Source organism: Centruroides vittatus, unplaced genomic scaffold (assembly GCF_030686945.1).
Source record: "Centruroides vittatus isolate TY-2023 unplaced genomic scaffold, ASM3068694v2 contig_89, whole genome shotgun sequence".
NCBI lineage: Eukaryota > Metazoa > Arthropoda > Arachnida > Scorpiones > Buthidae > Centruroides > Centruroides vittatus.
Genome location: NW_027122580.1, coordinates 1,304,263 through 1,327,454, shown reverse-complemented (window position 1 = coordinate 1,327,454; position 23,192 = coordinate 1,304,263). Strand labels below are relative to the sequence as shown.

The window sequence follows — 23,192 nt, the reverse complement described above, 5'->3', positions numbered from 1 at the left end:
TTCTTTTAGTACATCTTTGCTCGGATCGTCATTAATTATAATACTTTTTATGTCTAACTTGTAAGATTTATTTGTAAATATAGTCCGTACACAAATATAAATATTGTGATTCACTACGTAATTTAGATAAATCAACAAATTTTCCATAAAATTTACTTAATTTAAAGAATTAAAACACAGTTGGAAAAATTGTTTTTCATAATATTAAAATTATTAACATGTAAAAGTGATAAAAATTCTAAAGATTTTATGTCTGAAAATCTGTCGATATAATTACAATATAATTAAAAGAAAATTATGATTAAATATAACTTTGCAAAGAAACGTACGTAAAAATAACATTGAATACTCTTTAAGTTTTAAATCTTAAACAATTCACTTAGTCAGATAGCTCCCTACCCAGTGGCTAAGGGATAGAATCGTTGGAAGCGTTACACGTGTGTAGCTTCCACCAGCTAAACCGGGTGAGGTAGGTGCTCTGTGAAGCGCATGCACAAATGCCTATAATCTGGCTGCTTGGAAGCTGACCTGGTTTTGACAAAACAGCGCTTCCATTCCGCCACTGATATTCGAATATACAATAGCAATCTTATCGTTTTTTTTTTCACGTGTAGTATAGAAATTTGTAATAAGATACATAATGCAGTTATAATAAAATATTAATTTTAATTAATTCAAAGTACATTAAAATATGAAAATAATTGCCCAATAGAATTTATATTTTAGAAAATACAAGGGAAGCAGCATGCCACTGCATTTTGTAACTTTTAAATATTTTGAAATATGGCATGTTGATCTCCAATAAATCAAACAATAAATCAGACTTGAATTTTACTAAATACTTTTTCAGATATTAGTGTAAAATTTGTGTTTTGATATATTTAATTTTTTTTTTTTTTTGATTATATTAACACTAATTTTTATTTATAGAGAAAAATGGGACTGAGCCCAGTTCAGAGTCTTCGGAGTTTTGCAAGTAATCAACCTCCCCTTTTAGTGTTTACAGTATGTTTGATGGCTTTTGGAATTACTACGGTAGTTCTTGCATACGTAATAGGTGAAAATGATTTTCCAAATCCAGATATTACAATGGTAAGTGGTCCAAATGCAGCTTTTAAGGATGATCAAACTTTATATAAGCATCTTCCTCTGTGTACGCCATATCAGATTCCTGACATTGGCGACACCTGGTGTAGGTTAGTAAGTTAGTAATACATCAAGGTGTTTCTAGGGAAAGTTACAGCCAGAATGGTTTCCCGTTGCTTTCTTTGGGGCTCAATGTTACGCAAGGGGAATGGCTTCCGGGAGGTATTGTAAGGGAAACTGGCCCCTATTCAGGTGTTACGAACGTGGAGAAAACCTGGAAAATTCCATGTGGCCAGCCTGTCTGAGCATGGCGCAAACCCGAAACTGAACTCCCAGTGTTTAGCAACGTAGATAGAACTGCTCAGCCACTGGTGGGCTATATAAGCATAATACTACATGTTTTATAAGCATAATATTACATTTTTATCTATGTCATAGACACACAGATAAAAAATTGTAAAAAATTTATACAATTAGCCCAGGATTATTTTAGTTTAATTCAAAAATATGAACTTCAAGATAATACAAAGTTTGAGTCCTTAATCAATTTTTATCTTTTATTCCAACCAGGAACCATGAACACAGCAGGCAACTTGAAGTAAAAACACTTCTAAAAACAGATGAAATACTATTAAATGATTAACACACAATTAAAAACGATCTTGACGCCTGGTTGGCATAAAACATAAAAATTGATTAAGGACTCAAACTTTGTTTGTATTACCTTGAAGTTCACATTTTTGAATTGAATGTAAAAAATTTTTTAAATTAGCACTTCTGGAACCTGTTACCAGTGTGCTTCGTGAAAATACAGACTTATCACAAATGCTTTTGAACTTTTGAACAGTTCGTCTTCAGGTGAAATCCAATGGAACACTTGAAAATGGAATGTGAATAATGTGAAAATGGAATGTGAATACAAATCGAATGCCTGTTTTACGAAATCCTGAATGGTGAATGAATGGTTTATCCACCATTGACCATTCATCCGCTGCGCAAGACTGAGTTAGCTCATGTTAAGATGATAGCAACCAGACACGGGCACCCTAATCTAATGCACCATTTAATTGAGCAACATCACTGCTTGCAACGCACACCCACCAGAAATGCAAGGGCCAGCATCAATCCTAACAGTCTAACACATGTCCTGATCACATTTAACCCATATATTAAGGCGGTATACATGGAGATTGCCAACAAACATCATATGCAGATAGCATACAGGAGATGTCCAACGATTTTCGACATCCTCTGAAGTGGAAAAGACTCTCCAGATCGTAACAGACTTCCTGGTGTCTACTCCACTCCGCTTAAAGACAACAGATGGGACAAAGACCTGATATATATTGGTTCCATCAAACTCTCTTTAAGTACCTGAATAAAAGAACACTGAGCAGACCCTCAGTACGGGCGACTCACTAATGCCCTTGCCATGTATGCATCAGATCCAGACATCAATGCAGAGTTTGACAAGGCTGAGATCCTCATCAGTACACCCCACCAGGAGCATCTTAAATGGCTGGAAGCCATAGCCATTCACAGAGCTAGCCACTTGCATCAACCGGAAGGAGGAGATTAATCTATCGGTAGCCTGGCAGGCCCTCATAGATGCCGACCCTTAATTACCACCATCCACACACGAATGTGCATGCCCGTCGCAATGGATTTTGTAAAACAGGCATTTGATTTGTTTTTTGAATATTCACATTCCATTTTGAAGTGTTTCATTGGATTTCATCTGAAGACAAACTGTTCAAAAGTTTGAAAGTGTTTGTGATAAGTCTGTATTTTAACAAAGCACACTGGTAACAGGTTCCACAAGAAGTGCTGATTTCACCCCAGTGTTTAGGTGACGTTGAACTTTGTATTTAATTTTTTAAATTACCACTAAAAAAAGATAGTGTTGTGAATTCTTAGCACTTAAGATTATTATTTCTATATAATGTTTGAGATTGGAAGCACAATTGCTTACAAAGTGTGTTACTATCAATATGCATACAGTTATGCAATTGCATTTGGTTTTAATCAATAGTATACTGTGTATCTGCCTATTGCTATGATCCTTAGTGCCTGTGTTAAATGCAATTTGTGTTTTTCATTAATAAAAACATTTTGTGTACTTTTTGTTAAATTCATTTACATCTTAATGTTTTAAAAATGTTTTTATTCTAGAACAGTGGTTCTTAACCTTTTAGTGATGACGGACCATTTATCAAAATTTTTTTCTTGCCATGGACCACAAGCTGTTTGGCAGTAATATAAGTTCTTATAAGGTTGTTCTATAAATTAAACATGTATAAAATTATTTGAAACCAAGAGTATTATATTATTTGCAAAAATGTTACATTAATTATATTATTTTAGTGCAATTTTTGTAACTGCATAGTGTTTACCAACTGCTGGATTCTTTGTTCAGTGCTACTCAAAGCCAAACGCATGTCGGCACTGGCATCCAACCGATTTCGATGTTTACTTTTAATTATCAAAAGCACTGAGAATCCTTGATTGCATAAATATGTGGTTGAAAATAAAGTTAAGTACCGTAAAGCAATTTCTCAAATTTTAGAGAAAGCAATAGCTTTATGGCTCCAAAAATCTTCAAGATTAATTCCTGTCCCGAAAGTATCCTTGCAGTTACTATCGTGTTACATTTCAATTAACTCTTCTTGTATTTTATCCGGCACCTCAGAAATGTTGACTATGAAAGGATTGTGGATCAGTTTCCGAATAATGCCTTCCAGGAGGTCTTTTAAAGGAAACTGGCCCCTATTCAGGTGTTACAAATGTGGAGAAAACCTGGAGAACTCCACATGCCAGTCCGTCCGAACGCAGTGGAAACCTGCAACCAAACTCTGTGTTTAGCGACAGAACCGCTCAGCCACTGGTGGGCATCTCAGCACACTGTCTGTCAATAATTGGGTTCAATGTATCAAACGCAGAAAAATTTTCTCTTTCAACTTTGCTGATCAATAGGTCGATTTTAGCAATAAACATACTGATTTTATCTTCAAATGCAAAGATATTGCTAGTGCCTTCCAATTTCATATTTCCTGACCGTTGCAGTTGAAGGTTCAATTTATTTAGTTTGTGCAAAAAAATCCACTAAATAAGCAAAATGTATTTGAAATTTGAACTGACAAAACTCATCGTCATTTATTTAATAATTTTAGGATGACTTCACGGACCACTTCAGGTGCTTTCAGGGACCACCAGTGGTCCACGGACCACCGGTTAAGAACCACTGTTCTAGAATATCACTTGAAAAAATTTCATAGTAAAGAGAAAGTGCTTGAATTGTTTTTTTCTATAGTTTTCATGTTCAACATTGTTATCAAAATTATTCCGTTTAAAACCTAACTCTGTTGTATGGTATATAGGATATCTTGTAACTTATTTTATTATAACATATATTTTATGAAATAGTTGTTCAAGAAAGCCTTATTGCACAGAAAACAAATAAGAAGAAATAAATGAGATTAAAATGATAGCAAGAAGGTAGAATAATAAAAAGAAAACAGAGTAGAAGAGCTAAGAGAAAAATAATTATAATGAAAACAGCACAGAAAATGTTATAAAGGGTTATGTAACAAAAATTTTATGAATTGCAAAAATGTATAGTAGAACAAGCAATTATTTATTGTGACATCATCACAATGCCAGGCTGCAATCATATTTTTAATTTATTTCATTTAAAATATGTTCTCTACCTTCAATTAGTAGTAGCTTGCCCATGTACAGTACATCATACTTTTCTGTTAGGATTGGATTCATGCCAGTCATCTATTAAATGTTCTCGGGAAAGTTTTGAATCAAAATAACATAACTTCCAGTTTTCGTTGGAAGTTCATATATAGTTAATCAGGGCATCCTGTCCTTAAGGTTTCCATATTTGGTCTTGTCTTTCATCTATCTAACTCCATTCTTGAGATTAAGGAAAGACTGACAGATGGATGGGTGACAGTGAGAATTTATAGGTTTACAATTTTTTCAAATTGCAGCCCAATAATAATAATTGACTCTTTGATTTAATAAAGAAAAAAGGGAAGAGATGATGCAGGCAGAAATAAGTCTTAATAGTTTTTTAACATTAATGCCTATGTAAGTCGGCTGGGACCACAGAAAAGTGACTACTTAACCGATGGTGTCGACTTATGCGGACTCGACTGTAGTAAATACATTCTTATACAAACAAATTAGTTTAATAAAAATGTTGTACAGTACATAATATACAAGTATATTGGATAATATATAAATTTACAGATACATTAAACTAAGTTAAGAATGAAAAATATAACATTTAGACTGGTAAAAAACAGGTTGCTTATTTTGCCATGTTGATTAATTTATTATTTTTCATCTGTTATAAACTGAATTACTCCTTACAAAAAGAATTGCTTCTATTAAGCAAATAGAAGCAAAATTATTAAATATGATTTAAGAGCTTAATCATATTTAATAATTTTAAGAGCAGAAAATAAATGCTCTACTGAAACTTGGTTGGTGGTAATGCTGTATCTTGGATAATGTCTGGCAAGTGCAGTATTGCCATTTTAACATCCAAACTTGAGTTTTGGATGTTAAAATGGCAATACTGCACTAGCCAGACATTATCCAAGATATAGCATTGAGTGGTCAATGTGATTTATTTTTTCCAATGCATAGCAAAACTCATTTTTAAATTTTGTAAGATTTCCTTTTCTGTCTGTACTCATATTAGAACTCAAGCTTAATTTTGAGGGTAGAGACAAGTTTTATAAAAAAAACTAGCAGATGAGCCAGATGTTACTCGGGCAAAAAGTAACAATAATGAAGATTAAGATTATTAGATTATAGCCGATCTTACCCATTTTCATCAGGTGCAAGAATTAGGTTCCCCCTTTCCTGAGACTAATTAGAGAATTTTTAGATGGGTCTAAAAATATGTTCGATTTTTTGCAAAAATCGAACATATTTAGATGCAAAATACTGCATCTAAAATAGTACAGTAGAAACTGAGTTCTTTGGGATAATCCTTAACCCTCTCCTTAGGAAAAGGGGAATTTCGAAAAATCCTTTCTTAGGATACATCATAAGAATGTACACTGTGTACCAAATTTCAATGTTCAACTCCTAACTGTTTGAGCTTTGAGCTTACTATTATTATTATCAACCCATCTCTATTATATTATAAGATTGTGAATGCTAATAATGAGTAAAATATTAAGTTCAACTACACTGGAGATATGACACATTACTCCTCCTATATCTCCATGCTGTCGACCTTTATTTAAGAACCAAAATTTAATAGCATTAATGCCCTTTTATACACATGCTACCATGCCAAATTTTGTTTCTTAAACTTTATTCATTCTGAGATATTGTTTAATAGTTCAGAACAGAATAAAGAAATTAAACAAATTAGATGCCAACGCACGCACACACACAGGCACATGCTCAAATTTTCCTCTTTATTTGACAGTTTTGGGTTTGAGAGAGCCTCAAATGTGTAGATTTGCAAAAAAACTTGGAGAGTGAAATGTGACATGATTCAAATACTCCTTTGTTTTTTATATACATAACAAGTTGAGAAAGTAAATAGGAGTCGGAGTCAGTGGATTTTTGATGACTCTGACTAAAACACCAAAACTCCATGACTCCGACTCTACAGCCCTGGTGCAAATGCAGTATAATAATCTTAGCATCATCCAATTAACTTTTGCATCATGTTTATTAGCAGATACTGATAGTGCTGTATTGCATAATCCAACAACTGCCGAATTATCGGGCTAGCAAATGGCTATAGAAATATTAATAATTTAAGTAAATTTGTTACTAGAGTTAGGCGTAACTCTACGCCTAACTCTAGTAACAAATTTACTTAAATTATTAATATTTCTATAGCCATTTGCTAGCCCGATAATTCGGCAGTTGTTGGTCTTTATATATAACGGGTTAGTTGTTGTTTATTTATATTGCATGATCCATTATTCACTGCATAGTCATGCTCTAATTCTGTAAGGTAGATTACATTAGTAGTTCCAATATTTGCCATCCTTTTGTTGAGATAGTGGTCTTTTATAGGAATGGAATAAACTCCAGAGAAATTGGAAGAAGTATAAGAAATCTTCTCGTTGTGCAAAAGCTTGAATACTGTTGGATTTTGCTTATAGGCATTGAGATTGCTGTAGTTATGATTAGATTTTGCAGTTAAAAAAATAACATTATTGATTTCTTTTGTAAACTTGCACACACAATTTAATTATTTTAAAATGTAAATATTTAGTTACATATTGTAAATGTTAAATATTAGAGTAATTACAATATCAATATAGAAATTTTGTTTACTGCCTTTTTTAGTTATATAACAATTTTTAATTCATAGACTTCAGATATTACATTTCTTAATGATTTAATATAAGATCATAATCAGATATTGTGTTAATATAATTGTAGATATGAATATGCAAGATTGTGATGATATATAACTGAAATCTGTGAATATATATAGCCTACATCATATTTATTTTTTGAAACTATTTTCATAACAAACAAAATATTTCTCATGATCTCCAAGGAATCATGACTTGTGTGTGTGTGTGTTTTCTGTATCCATCTTCTCCTGGGAGTGAACCTCTCCTTAATAGAATGAGGATGATGTGCTTGGACAGGACCATTTGTTCCTCTAGGAAACAAATAGGCTTATATTCTAAATTGGCAAAACTGGTAGAAATTGAAAACTCTTTGTTTCAACATGGCCCAGAGGTCATATCACATGAGAATGCCAAACTGGTTAACATCCAAGATAGGCTAAGAATCGATCTGAAGAGACATTACCACAAGAAATTTCTGTGAATTTACATTTTCAGGTTCTAAGGAGTCATAAACACCACTCCTTCCCATTTGTGGTCTGGGATGACTTAAGGCTACCAGACTTTGTAGTGAAAGTCCTGAAGTATGGACCAGCTTTGCGCCACCTCCTCCTAAGACTGACTCAAGGAACTCCTGATTTGAAAATCCTCTTGCAGGGCTTATTGGATAAGCAAAAAGAATACTATCATTGGATGGCGACAATTAGAATTAAGAAAATCAAGGAGACTTCCGAAGTGGCAGAATTGAGGAACAAGCTACATCATACTGTTCATTGGATGCAACTGAACAAAGTTACTCTTGTCAGGGCCAACAAAACCAAAGCTTCGGTGGTTCTCATGAAGAGCAACACATACAAATGAGGCATACGGGAATACATTCAACTAACCCATTGTGATAGGGTGGAGGATGGGTTTATCAATAAACTGCAATCCAGAGTTAAACATTTCGCCTGTACCAAACTAGCTAGGCACCTTGCCCTTGATAACTTAGTCATTGACTCCTTATGTCCCTGATGTCCTTAGATTGTTTGCCTTTGCAAACATCCATATGCCAGGGCAACAACTCCATCCAGTGGTAGACAAAGCAAGAGCACCTACCTGTAGGCTGGAGAAGGCCATGCACACCCTTCTCACTCCCCACCTTCTCACTAGCCCAGTGGAACTCATAATGCAATTGAAAGAGGTCACCTCTCCCAGTACATCACAGTGCTGGACTTTAAGTCTTGCTACCCCTCTATTGAGCACCCTCCTTCCTTTTGGTGCTTAGGAACACCCTATTTCATATTGTTGAAGATGACTCATTACACCACCTTGTGCTGGAGAAGACACATTTAAGTTGTTATAATTCAATTTTCCAGTTCAACAGCAACATATACATCAAGAAAAAGGGGTCCCCATGGGCAGTCCTGTATCACGGGACCTTTGTGAAATGGTAGTACGGACAGTTGGAGAACAAGGTCCTTCCTCATTCCTCCCCAACGTCCTATTATATAGGAGGTATATTGATGACATCATTATTTGTTAGAAGACAGTTCTGGATTTGATGGCATTTGTCAATACTATCAAAAATAATCCCTATGGTTTGATCCTGGAAGTATAACAATCTAGTCCCTTTGAGGTGCACTTTCTTGGATGTAAATATTAGAGTGGAAGTGTCTGGTTTCCACACCTTGGTTTATCGTAAACTGGGATTCATGTCATCATACATACTAGTGGGTTGTGTGGTCCATTCTCTTACAAGATTGCAACGTACAAGGCCTTAATCAGAAGAGCCTTTATTCATTCTTCTAATCCCCAGACTCTTGATGCTGAACTAGCATTTATAGAGTGCGTAGTCGCAGCGCATGGTTATTGCAAAGTCTCACATGAGTTGATAGTATGTTATCAGTGAATGCACTTAAGACACATCCCTGGAGTTGACCTGCCGAGCAATAACCAATCCAACGACATAGAATGGGTCCTCACCTTTAACCCATGCTTAAGATACTTAACTGTGAGAAATCTTATATAGGTTCGGGGCTCTTGCTTAGTTCCTGGCATGCTGAAGATGCCAGGAACTGCCGGGTGTGTCTTGCTTACAGGAAGTGCCCGACTATTTTTGACATGCTATGTAATGGGAAGGACCCTCCCAACCCGAACAGACTCCCAGTGTATATAGTGTCCCCATAAGGGACAACAGATACGCTAGAGACCTAGTATATATAGGGCAACTAAACACTCCATGGGGATCAGATTACAAGAACATCTGGCTGATATATGTCTTGCGAGAACCACCACAGCCCTCTATGTATGAAACAGATCCGGACATCATAGCAGACTTTAACTGGGCTAAGCTCATCCTTGTTATGCTCCCATAGAACACCTAAGATGGTTAAATCCAGTTTAACATCTATGTGCATAAATTATAAAGAGGAAATGGTTTTGTCAATGGCCTGGCAAGAGTTGATTGACAACATGGTTTAGCCATTTGTTGAGTCCTGGTAAGGCAACTCTTTGTGCAGGCATGACGTGACTTTAATTTTTTCAAACTTATAATCAAACTTGTTCGAATTTTATTCTGAAACAAAGAACCATCAAGGAATTGTTAAAAATTCTGATGAAGAGCTCAGAAGGAGTTCGAAAACATTTTTGTTGGTTTTCATTATCTACACACCATAATTGGTTTAGAGTATGTGATTATCATTATATTATGCATTTGAAGTATAATTTCATGCTATAAAGCTTTTCTTCAAAGAAAATGATTTGTTAAATTATGTTTAAATTTTTATTTTATTAAACTTCATTAAAAATAAATATATAAAGAACATGTTTATTTCAGGATTGGAACGTGTTCATGGAACGATTGACAGAACTTGAATTATGTGCTCAACATTCCGAAATAGTAATTAATAATAAATTACCTTCAATACAGACGACGACTGATTTTTCACTCATTCGAAATGATACAAATCTCACTCAGCCATTCGTGCTTCTTTCTTCAAATGCAAAAACTGTTGATCGCAGTAAGAGTATGGGTGCTCTTTTACCTGATATTGCAGGACAATATGAAAATGAAGATATAACAGATACTCCAGTAAATATCACTGTTTCGATTTCTGTTCCTCTTCATTTAAATGTTAACTCAAAAAACTATCCTGCTACAATCTTAAATATGATAGTCCAGGGACATCAACTGGGAATGTCAGGTCAGTAAAAATTGTTTTATCCTTATTTATGAGTGTAATTTTTAAGAGTAATGATTTATGTTAACAATTTTTAAATTATGACATACAAACTTCTGGAGATTTATAAGAAATAAGCAAGAGATACTGTTAGATTTTTGAAAATTGATAACTTGTATCTATAACAGAGTATGCAAACTGTAGGTTATGAGCCCTTGGAGATGATGATAAATATATTAAATAATAATCAAACACCTTTATCGTTGCCAAGAAAGTTTAATTTAAAACAAACGTTTTTGACCTATTCCATAGGCCATCATCAGATTGAAAACTGACAATTGGAACAGTTCCGTTCCAGAGGATCGAATACAAATATTTAAATTTCAAAAAATTGACAACGGATTAAAAGATAATAAATAATAAACGAATAGTGTATAAAAAAATTATATCTAATAAAAATTAAAAATAAACTCAGAAATACTCGTAAATACAAGTATCACCCAATACTAATGTAGAACAATAAAATAAATGTGTAAATTAAGAGTTTCTTGCAGAGTTTCTAACAATATACTTCCAGGCCGATGGAAGGCCCTCAGCGTCCCTTGCATTTATACATGTCCCTTCTAGTTTGCTTTTATAAATCTATTTTCTCAGCGGTCCTTGCTAATGTTGGTGAGCTCACGGGTTTGATAATGTCTGCTTCATCCCATTTAACTACTGAGCTTTGGGTCTGAGCCATTTGGGATAGTACCGTGGCGTTGGAACTTTTTCTGATTCTATACTTGTGCTCCTTGAGTCTTACACTCAAATTCCTTGTCATAACACCGATATAATCTTTCCTAATTCCCAGCTGTGTGTTTTTGTACGGTATCCTATACACACCTGCTTTTTTTTTCTTTTTAATGCTATCCTTGTCATTTCTTAAAATCTTATATAGATTTGGGGCTCTTTTTAGAATTATTGTTGTTATTGCAGTTTGCAATTTCTTTCATAATTATTTGATTATTTGATTCATAATTTGATTATTATTTAATATTTTGCTGAGCACGTTCTATATAATGATAAATATATTGTTGGTTATGCAAATAGTTTCAAAAATAAATAAAATATGATATGATATATAAAAATTCTAACACATTAAATAGAATTACAATTTTGAACAGACTGAAGAGAAAGCAAAGATACATATTCATTCTTTTGTCCTTCCTACTTTTTGAATATGCAAAGAAAATATTAATTTTAACCAAATAGATGTAAATATCAGTCTTATATGTCTGACACTCTCACTATCACATCATTTGACAGTTCAAACAACTCCTAAAGTTATTTAAAGATTAATTAATACTTCTAACTACCTATATGAGCAACTTTGTACAAGAGGTTCTTTTTTTAAACTTCAATGTGCCAGGAAAAAAATGAACAATGAAAATCAAAACTTTTATTTATAAAAGGTAGATACTTTTCTATATAATTATCATTTTGATTTTGGCATTTATCATACCATGGCACCAGCTTTTTTACACTTCGTTAAAGAAGGTTGCTCAGCCAAACCTTTATGCTGGCCTTTCTCCTAACCCATCTTCTAACCATCACTTCATCTGATTGAGTCTGGAAATCATTCTGTGATAAGTCTGGCCTATATAACTGATGATTAAACACTTTATATTTTTGGAGGATTTCCCACCATGTCTGTACTGCAGAATGAGTATGAGCATTGTTGTGCAGAAAGAACTGATGACAACATTTCTCTTTTTTTGTTTTCTATTGCATTTGGTAGTTGTGAAAGTGTCTAGCAGTACATGGCTGCAGTGATGATTATGTAGTGCGATGAAACTCCTCCAGAAGTTCAAATGGGAAGTGTTTGATTATCTGTGGTATAGCCCAGACTTAGTACTGAGTGATTTTATCTGTTCATTCACATAAAGCAGTGGTTTGGAGGCCAGAGGTTCCAAACTAATGAGGAGTTGAAGGCTAGTGAGAAGGGTTGGCTGAACAACCAAGTAGCAACCTTCTTTGAGGTATAGAACTAAATCAAAATGTTAAATTATGTAATAAGTAAATCAGCTACTGGAAAAATAAACTATTAAAAAACAAAAACCTTAATGTTTCCAGCAATCAAAACTATTTAATAATAACGTTTTCGACTGTTTTAAACAGCCATCATCAGTTAAAACAAACTTAAACAAAAAAAAATGCAGAAAAAAATAGAACCAAAGCAATACAAATATTTAAAATTCAAAAATAATTCCAAAGTAAAAATGCCGTCGTATATTAGAAACTAACAAAACTGCGCATGCGCTAAATATCGTAGTAAGAATAAAAATAAAAACAAATAACAAAAAATACTGCCGCAAAAATATTTCTATTACAAGAAAGAACGTTATGCATTTCGGTAAAACGACTTCCATGCCGTGGATAAACCATCTGCGTCCCTATGGTTAATGCAACCCGTGTTAACGTGGGCTTTGTAGATTTCCAGCTTTTCTAGATGTTTCAGCATTTGTTTGTTGGTCGTGGCCCTAATAATAGACGCTTTGTCCCAATGAACGTCGACATCTTGATGCTTAGCGAAAGCTGCTAACACAGTAGTATCCAAGCTCTTATTGATGGAGTATCTATGCTCCTTAAGCCTCTGCTTTAAATGTCTCATAGTTGCACCAACGTATACCAGATCTGTATTAAACCGGCGATCTTTTAAAGGTATAGAATATACCCCCGTCTTAAAACTCTGGTTTTCTTTCTTCTTGTTGTTTCTCAATAATCGATATATTGTAGAATTACGTCGATACAACAACCTTATGTTGTTATTTCTGGCTACTTTCTTAATCATTGTGTGCAAGAATGGAAAATAATTGAGAATCGCTTTTCTTCCTTGATTCATAGGAGGAAGCTGCCGATTTTTTGCCTTCCGAAATTTGTCGATAAGCCCATCAATCTCCTTACTCCGATATCCGTGTTGTAATGCTGTAGTGCAGATGTAACTTAATTCCTTGTAGTTACTAATGATGTTGGTCACTAGAGGTGCTGCTTACAAAACATTGATTTTCTGGTTCTCAGAGAGCTTTTTGTGTCCTTCAACTCAACAGAAATTAGTGTGCTACAAGAACAATGCTGGTATTTCACTGCATGATCTATATTAGTAATATAGATTATGCAGCGAAATACCATTCCAGCATTTTGGAGCTTGCAAATTTAATATGTTACACATCGTTTTTCGAATTTGAAGATGAAACATATTTGCAAGGAAGAGGGGTGCCTATGGGGAGCCCTATGTCCTCTATTTTATGTGAGCTTGTATTACGTTGCTTGGAAAACAAAGTCATACCCTTCTTTCAACATCAAATCGTTTTATATACAAGATATGTTGATGATGTTTTCATCCTTTGGAAAAATGATAGTAGCGCTCTGCATTTCCTTCAAGAAATTAACAAAAACCCATATGGTTTGACTTTAGCGCTGGACCAAGAAAGTGCTTCTAATGTAAATTTCCTTGATCTTTCAATCACATGCAAGGAGGGTCAAATATGGACGGACGTTTATGGAAAACCCAGCTATCAGCCCATTATTATCCCAAAAAATTCTTTCGATCTGATGAATTTTAAATATGCAGCTTTTCATGCCTGGATCAAACGTGCTCACACACATTGCACCAGTGTTATTGACACCTACAAGGAATTAAGTTACATCTGCACTACAGCATTACAACACGGATATCGGAGTAAGGAGATTGATGGGCTTATCGACAAATTTCGGAAGGCAAAAAATCGGCAGCTTCCTCCTATGAATCAAGGAAGAAAAGCGATTCTCAATTATTTTCCATTCTTGCACACAATGATTAAGAAAGTAGCCAGAAATAACAACATAAGGTTGTTGTATCGACGTAATTCTACAATATATCGATTATTGAGAAACAACAAGAAGAAAGAAAACCAGAGTTTTAAGACGGGGGTATATTCTATACCTTTAAAAGATCGCCGGTTTAATACAGATCTGGTATACGTTGGTGCAACTATGAGACATTTAAAGCAGAGGCTTAAGGAGCATAGATACTCCATCAATAAGAGCTTGGATACTACTGTGTTAGCAGCTTTCGCTAAGCATCAAGATGTCGACGTTCATTGGGACAAAGCGTCTATTATTAGGGCCACGACCAACAAACAAATGCTGAAACATCTAGAAAAGCTGGAAATCTACAAAGCCCACGTTAACACGGGTTGCATTAACCATAGGGACGCAGATGGTTTATCCACGGCATGGAAGTCGTTTTACCGAAATGCATAACGTTCTTTCTTGTAATAGAAATATTTTTGCGGCAGTATTTTTTGTTATTTGTTTTTATTTTTATTCTTACTACGATATTTAGCGCATGCGCAGTTTTGTTAGTTTCTAATATACGACGGCATTTTTACTTTGGAATTATTTTTGAATTTTAAATATTTGTATTGCTTTGGTTCTATTTTTTTCTGCATTTTTTTTTGTTTAAGTTTGTTTTAACTGATGATGGCTGTTTAAAACAGTCGAAAACGTTATTATTAAATAGTTTTGATTGCTGGAAACATTAAGGTTTTTGTTTTTTAATAGTTAAATTATGTAGAAAAGTATTTAACTTTTGTAAATAAAACAGTTTTGATCTTTACTGTTCATTTCCTCCCAGCATGTCAGAGGTTGAAAAAATACCTCTTGTACAAACATACATCATCATGATGCAAATTATTGAAAAAGTTTGCAATGATAAGGTTGCAAATGTGAACTGAGGGAACTATAAATGAGAATTAAAGAATCTATAGCCACAATAAAACATCTTATAAAACATTCACTGAAAAATTACATAATATTAGGTGTCTGCAAAGTAAGTTCCACTTTCAAGAATTTATGCAAATATCATGGTACAGTACATTAGGGATGTTTTATGACTTATATTACATTAGCAATTCAATGTGAGTGCCATGAATGACACAAGAGATACTTATGTGTTAGTCCAACGTCTTTCAGACTTTGTATAATGTATCGGGTGTCACCATGGCTGTAGCCTCTTTAATCCTCATTCATAGTTTCCTCAGTTCACATTTCCAACCATTTTCTTAACACCTTCCACATTGTCAGGTATGGCATTTCCAGATTATGAGAGACTCAGCACAACAACTTCTTAGGGCTATACTGATATGACTTGTGTACATGCTCAACAAATTCATCAGGAAATGGTGGATGAGTGGTCTTCTGTTAGCATGAACAACCTGTTGTGATAAATTGATTGTCATTTTGTAATCAACTTCTTGGTGGTTGCCTCTTTTCAATGTCTTTACCTCTGAGCATTGCTCTTGTAGCACACTAATTTCTGTTGAGTTGAAGGATACAAAAAGCTCTCTGAGAACCAGAAAATCAATGTTTTGTAAGCAGCACCTCTAGTGACCAACATCATTAGTAACTACATAAGTGTGAGCCTATGGATTTTTAAGGGGATCTTAAAAATTAATGTTAATTGGTTTTTTTGAAATGTAAATATCCCCAGTAGAAAATACAGAGAATCAGATCAGAGGTCACTGGTTATAATAACAAGTCAGTAGGAAAGTTGACACTTAGCTATCAAGAATGCTTAGTCAGCGTCAACATTTGACGATCACGTGACCCCTTTCTCACGACAATGAGATAGAAGTGAGAGCTACTGAAAGCTTGGGGTGATCGTCATAGGAAGTTATAATTGGTGATAGTGCCACCTCGACTCCCAGACCTCCATACAGCGGACCCAATCCAGCTAAAGGAAGAAGACACCGGTTGGAAGATACCGAGGACTCTTACTGCTTCCATGCACACACGATCGTTGCATACTGCTCTCCATATTCATCCTTAGAGGTATTTCAGAGCTAAACTTTGTAAACCCTCTCTCTGAAATGCAGATTAGGCACGCAACATAGTTTTGAGATTAGTCACCAATTTTGTGTAAATAGTATAGCTCATAACCACATTTAACCTTAGAACTCATATAGCCTCCTATAATCTAGATTTAGTTATTTAATAAATGCTTTGTTATTTTGTTAAACCTGTCTCCTGTCTATCCACGGATGTCTGTCAACTTGCTCGTCTCCCTCGCCACTCGATAAAAAGCCATCCGAAGCGACAACGTGAGCGGTCTTTGCAGACTGTTGCTGAGTAAGTGAAGGGATTAACCCTTGGCCCTCAGCTTCTCACATAAGAGTAACTACACTGAAAAAAAACAAGATGGCATATCTTATATATGACACTGGATGCCTTTCAGATATTTCCCACATAATGAGTTATAAGTAACTCAAAGTGTGACTTACTTTATAAACGACCTGTATATTTAGCTTATTAGTGTATTTAATTTCAAAAAATGTCTTGATTTATATGTTTCTATGAATTCAGTTCACATGAAGAATTTTGTTATATTCTACTTTGTTTTGCATGTCTTAATTCAGTATATTGTTTTCAGTGGTTCAAATGTATATACAGGTAGGCCTCCTACAACGCGGTACCTTTACAATGCAGTTTAGGGTATTTAGAAATGAATTATCTTTCACATAACAGAAAAATTGCAACGGATCACATAAGTGCAGTGGAACTTGATGAAACAAGCTCAGATCTTGAAATAAGGCCAGTCGAACATTCTCAAACAACTATAATAAATGACGATGAGGACTGAATTTGTGAGCATAACATTGTTTCTTTTTGATTTTCACTTGAAATCATAATCCTTTTAGTTTTTATATGATGTTGAATTTTATTTAAGCTTTTTATGTATGTACTATACATAAATTTAAAAAATGATGAAAACGTTTCACCATAAAAGGCAGTTTTTCTCTTTTTAGAACTGAATCCCAGTTTTTGTATTAAGTTGGTGTCTACTATAACATTATTTCCCACAACGCGGTATTTTCAAGGAACGTATCATATCTACCGCATTGTAGGAGGCCTACCTGTATGTTGTTTATATGTATATATGCATAGATATGTTGTTAAAATTTGAATAAAATTGTTTTCTTCTTTTAATTTTACTATTTAATAAATAAATAAACAAACTTTTGTATAGAAAGTATAAGATATTATTTCTATAAATGCTAAAAAACTACATAATTGTACGTATTGTTTTGCTACTTATATTTTATTAATATTTGATATGTTTAATTGTATTTAAATTGTTATTTTAAGTATAAACATATTTTATATGACTGTCTTCATATTATTTTGAATGCAATGTTTTTAAACTTTCATGTTAGGTAAAGCAGCTGATGAACAACTAAATGTTGCCGTAACTCTGCCCGAGAGGCACAATTTGTCTCGTTGTGAATCAGAACAAAAATGTGAAACATATACTGATGTTTGCCTGACTCTTCGAGGATCTTCACGTTTATTACCACAGACAAAGTATTAAATTATACTATTGTTCATAAATTAACAATTGAAGATGAAATTGCTTTTGCAAATTAAAGAAATTTTACAAATTTAATCAGAATTAATTTTTAACTGATTTCTGATGACTAACAATTTTTACTTGAATATTTTCAGAAAACCGCCTTCTTGTCAGACAAATATTCATTCACAAATGAATGAAGTCAGAGTAAGTTTAAAAGAAAAGAATAAAGATAATTATGGTTACTGGTGTAGAAAAGGTACCCTCATTTCTCTGGGTTACACTCCTGATTCAAAACTAACAGTAATGCTAAGTTATGTAAGTAGTTTTCTTAAAAATTGATTTAAATTGATAGTCTATAGTTATTACCTATATTATAATTTTACAGTCTACTATTTTTGTTGTACGAGGGCTATTTTCTAAATAGCGTGTTTGTGAATGAGAGTGAGAATGACGTGCGATTGCAGCAGTGTGCATGAGCATCTGCTCCCAGCATGCTTTGCATACATTTAGACACCATTTGCAGCTGTATCGTCTGTCTGTGTGCTGAGCTGTAGAAGTTTATAATGTTTAAGAAAATTGAGTCACCCGCCGACTGTGGGATACGATCTGTTATTCAATTTCAGCACGAAAGATCGTGGCAACTGTCGTTTGGGACAGGAAAGGGATTTTGTTAGTGGATTTTATGCTGAGAGGCACAACAATCAATTCTGATGTGACCTTGAGAAAACTCCAGTGTGCCATACAAAACAGGCGGCGGTGGCGGCAGTAGGCAGCAGATTTCTTTGAAGTTGGAATTCAAAAAATTGTTGAGTGATATGACAAATGTTTGAACAAAAATGGAAATTGTGTAGAAGAATAGATAAAAGTATTGTAGAATATGGGAAAAAAATATTTTAATGATATTTACAGTATTTTTCTTTTTTTTAAAACGGACCTTATTTAAAAATTCCTCTTTGTATATGTTATATTATGCATAATGACCAAAATAAGATTTATTGGCAAACTAACACTTAATTTAATAAATGAACAAGAGCCAAACATAAGTGTTGGTTCTCCAATACAACAGGTTTTGGATATTCTGTAGAAGTTGGAGATTGTCTTAATTTTATTGTCTGTTAACCAATACATTAGATACTACAAGATCTGTCACATAATTATAAGACCACCTTTGAAATAATGAACATTATTATAACAGTATTCAAATAAATATTTCATTCATTTTAAGAAATTAAAAAATAAGAGGTGTTTTTATAATTATGTGACAGACCTTATTTTCAATAAACAATATTTATATCATTAGTAATATAATAAAATTTTGTTTGTTTGTGGTTTCATGTGTTGTCTGTATCTCAACAGATGATTGTATTGCATACATTGTAATATTTATTTTTTTATCATTATGTTGTTAATATTAATAGTAATTTTTATATTGCTTATTAATATTAATTTTATTATTATAATATCCAAAGTCAGATTATGACCAGATGGTGCTACTTCATATCACTTAGTGTTACTATTTTTATTTAGAATTTACCTTATCTCATTCAAGAAACTGAATGAATATTAAGGTTTCTATTACTCAGAAGAGATAGAAGGAAACCTTTTCCGAGGTTATAGAAATCTTTGCACAATTCTGTATCTGGGACTCAAATAATGGAATGGCCCAGTCAGATCAGTCTGAAAAGTGAGTAGCATTCAATGAGAACATAGTATATTTACTATGGGAAGGAGTGGGATAAATATATTTCATTCTTTTCCCACATTTCAGGGGCATTTTATCACATATTTCATTGGAAATAGATGTAAGCAATGTCTGATAATATGAAACTTTTAAAAGAACACATTTGTGTACTATTCCGCTATCATTTCAAAAGTGGCCAAAATGCAACGAAAGCTTTCAATCTCCTCTGCAAAGATTTTGTTAGTGTTCATGAGTGAACAAAATTCAATCAACTGTTGTAAATGTCAAAGGACCAACAGTGCAGAAGAAGGTGGTGATCTGCATTCATTTTGGGCTTCATCATTATGGAACTGCTTCCAACCAACATCACTGCCATGGAAGAACTCTGTGAACAATTGGATCATTTGAATGCCAAGATTAAAGAACTTTTTCCAAAATTCAATGAAGTCTGATACTAGCATGACCATGCATCAGGCATAGAGCAAAATGACTGTAGAGAAGCTGGCTAGTCTGGACTGAGAGGTTCTGTCTCAAACAGCCCAAACTTGGTGCCAACTGACTACCATCTTTTCCATGCCCTGCAGAACCATATTTCCAATATACATTGATAATATCCAACACTTTAAACTTTATTCAAAGAAAAACTCCAGTCATTCTATGCTCATGGGATTGAGTTTCAGAGTCTGATAATGTTCCTTTAACTGTTTAAAGTTTCTTTCTTAGTCATTTTGATGAGTATAAGAGAGAGGTAAATTTTCTTTCACCTGAAGGTAAAAATTGTCCTAATTAATAGGTTTGGGTAAAAAGAGATGGCTATTCTGGGATTAGAATCTTTGGTATATTTGAGATGATGATAGTGCTATTTGGCAGGACATCTATGGTTTTCCAGATGGAGGTATACTATAATTATTAATCTAGTTATGAAATGGCACCTAACTCCTACCTCTAATAGCAAATTATTTTGTATTAATTATTTAATTACTATGGAAATATAATTTTCCATAAGAAAACCATTGTGAAATATCAAAGATATTATACTATAATTTTCAAGAAATAATATTTCAGAGATTATAAATTAATTCTGATTTACATTTTCAATTATGAAATTAAAGAGTAAATTGAAACAGATAAGTAAAGAAAAATCTTTATTGTTTTTGCTAAATGTATACAAAATTCAATTAATAATTTTATAAATAACCAAAATTTTCTCATTCATATCCATACATCTTGCGCTTAAGGAAACTTCCTATTTTTTGAGTTTTAAGTATTTGTGTAACAGTTTGTTTTTGACTGTGCAAATATTTATGGGAGTCAAAGTAAACAACTCTATTACAAATTCATTTACATCTAACAAAGGAGTCTCTCAAGGTTCTTTTAGGTCCGTTATTGTTTACTATTTATGTTAATGACCTGTTTGAATTTCTACCAGAAACCAACCTTATAATGTATGCAGATAATATTGTAACATCATACTTAGACTCAAATACAAGGGTTATTCAAGATAATGTAAACAATATATTAAAAAATTAACTGAATATCTGAAAATTAATAATCTGTGCATTAACACTGGTAAGACTAAATTTCTGTGTTGTACAAACAAAAATAAGCATATATGATAATCAGTTTCAAAATAAATAAATAAGGAAATTATTAACAATAACTTACACTACCTAGGCATTAAGATAGATTATAAATTTTGACAGAATCTGCACATAAATAGTTTATTTTAGTGTTGGCCAAGTTCACTGGAATAATGAAAAAGACTACGGCCATTCTTAAATTTTAATTTAATTAAAGGTCTTTACCATACTTGTATTGAAAGTTTGAAATTAAACTTAAATATAGAAAATTAATCTGGGGTTCCTGTTTATATTATAATTTAAATAAATTGTAAATACGACAAAACCATTTTATCAGATCAATTGATAATTTGTACTATAATGATTGTGTCTACCTTATTATATTCAACATAAAATAGATACAATATCAACTTTATATAAAAAATGACTAGTCTTGGACAGTTTTAAGTTACTTAAGCAACAAAAAACTGACTGTTTGCTTTTCAATTTAGTCTATCGTAGATCAACAAACTACAGTTCTAAAATGAAAACTAACTATTTGTCACTAGAAATTAATCTAGCAATGGGCCAAACAGCACCTTTGTTTCAGTTAATAAGATTTTGTAATTGGTCTACCCAATGAAATGAGAGTTAAGCAATTATAAACGTTTTAAAGGAAGCTTAAAAAAGCTTTTTCCTTTTTGTATTTTTTCTTGATTTTTGTTTTTTGCTTATTTTCATATATTGTAAAAACTTAATAAACTTTTTAAAATGAAAAAGGTCGACAGGTCAAAGTGTAAAGTTTTTTCAAACTATTAAACTATGGCACAGTATGCTTGTGCTAATTTTTAATTTCTATTCTTTTCAAAGTTGACATGCATAAAAATCTCAATAACTTAATCCATCAAAGGTTTGAAATTTGTTTCCAAGTTGGCTGCATTGCAATAGCAGGAAAATAATGAAATAGGATTTTCTAGGTATATGTCAATGTCAAGGCTAAATTTTGACTCAAACAAAATTTTGGTTTTACCTATTTATTAAGGCAAGTTTAAGAATGACTAAAAATTGAAATAGCCCAAATAGGGGCCAGGAATGCATCCACTATTCATTCAGTTAGTAGAATTGCATGATTCTTGTTAAATTTCTTGATTTCTAAAATGCTATTTCTGACAGTATAACTATTTTGTAAACTGTTTGTTCTGAACTTGTTCAGAAATACTCTCTCAACGGCTTGACAATATTTATTAGAAGATAAATCATAAATTGATAAATGATACATGTAATTATTATAAGTTGTACATATCATATATCCCCATTGGTCAAAAAGAAAATTAATTTTGAAGCGGCACGTGGATTCCTTCCATATTTGAGCTTTAGGAAGCAGAGCACGTTCTTATTTAAAAACATTTGAATGAAAGAATCCAGTTCCAACGAAAAACAAATTTAGCCTGAGAAAGAGCCCAGGAGGGGCATTGAAAACATTTGCCAGTTTTGGATATTTCATGCCAGTTATTGGTTATAGAGTGTGTTTTGTTTTATACAACCTGGTGTGGTGAGAAGCTTTTATTAATATTTTTTACATCTCTGAGTTGGTTATGCAAATACAATTTTCCTTTTCCAAGCATTATCTGTAGTTTTGGTATTTCTAATGATACTTTACTAAGAGAACTTTTTCCCCAAATCTAAATAGAAGAAAACATCAAGTCAAATACTATTTCTAAACTTAAGCTATAGGAATGGATTTCTTGTGCTAAACTTACTTGTTAGTATACAAAGTAAACAGTTGTAAATTCTGCTAGATAATTTTTACTTTATATGTTAATAGTATTAAAAAACAAATCTAGATGTCAAAATTAGTCAAAATAATTGGTTATAACTTGTTTTATTTTAAAGTTGTTACTTAGTTTTATTCTTTATTCACTTGAAAGGCATTACTAACTGTTTAATTAATACAGTGGGTGATTGGTTAACAAACACTTTCGCAAAAGA

The 23,192-nt window shown here is 33.0% G+C and overlaps 1 protein-coding gene across 1 annotated transcript in view; it reads left to right on the top strand.

Annotated features, from left to right (window-relative positions):
• LOC136983819 (transmembrane protein 248-like) overlaps nt 1-23,192 on the top strand; it is a 32,750-nt gene that overhangs the window by 8,124 nt on the left and 1,434 nt on the right. Inside the window, exons 2-5 of the mRNA XM_067280684.1 lie at nt 931-1,092; nt 10,252-10,618; nt 17,827-17,974; nt 18,116-18,278. Of these exons, the coding sequence (XP_067136785.1) occupies nt 937-1,092; nt 10,252-10,618; nt 17,827-17,974; nt 18,116-18,278 (834 nt within the window). The 5' untranslated portion in view covers nt 931-936. The remainder of the gene's footprint in view (nt 1-930; nt 1,093-10,251; nt 10,619-17,826; nt 17,975-18,115; nt 18,279-23,192) is intronic.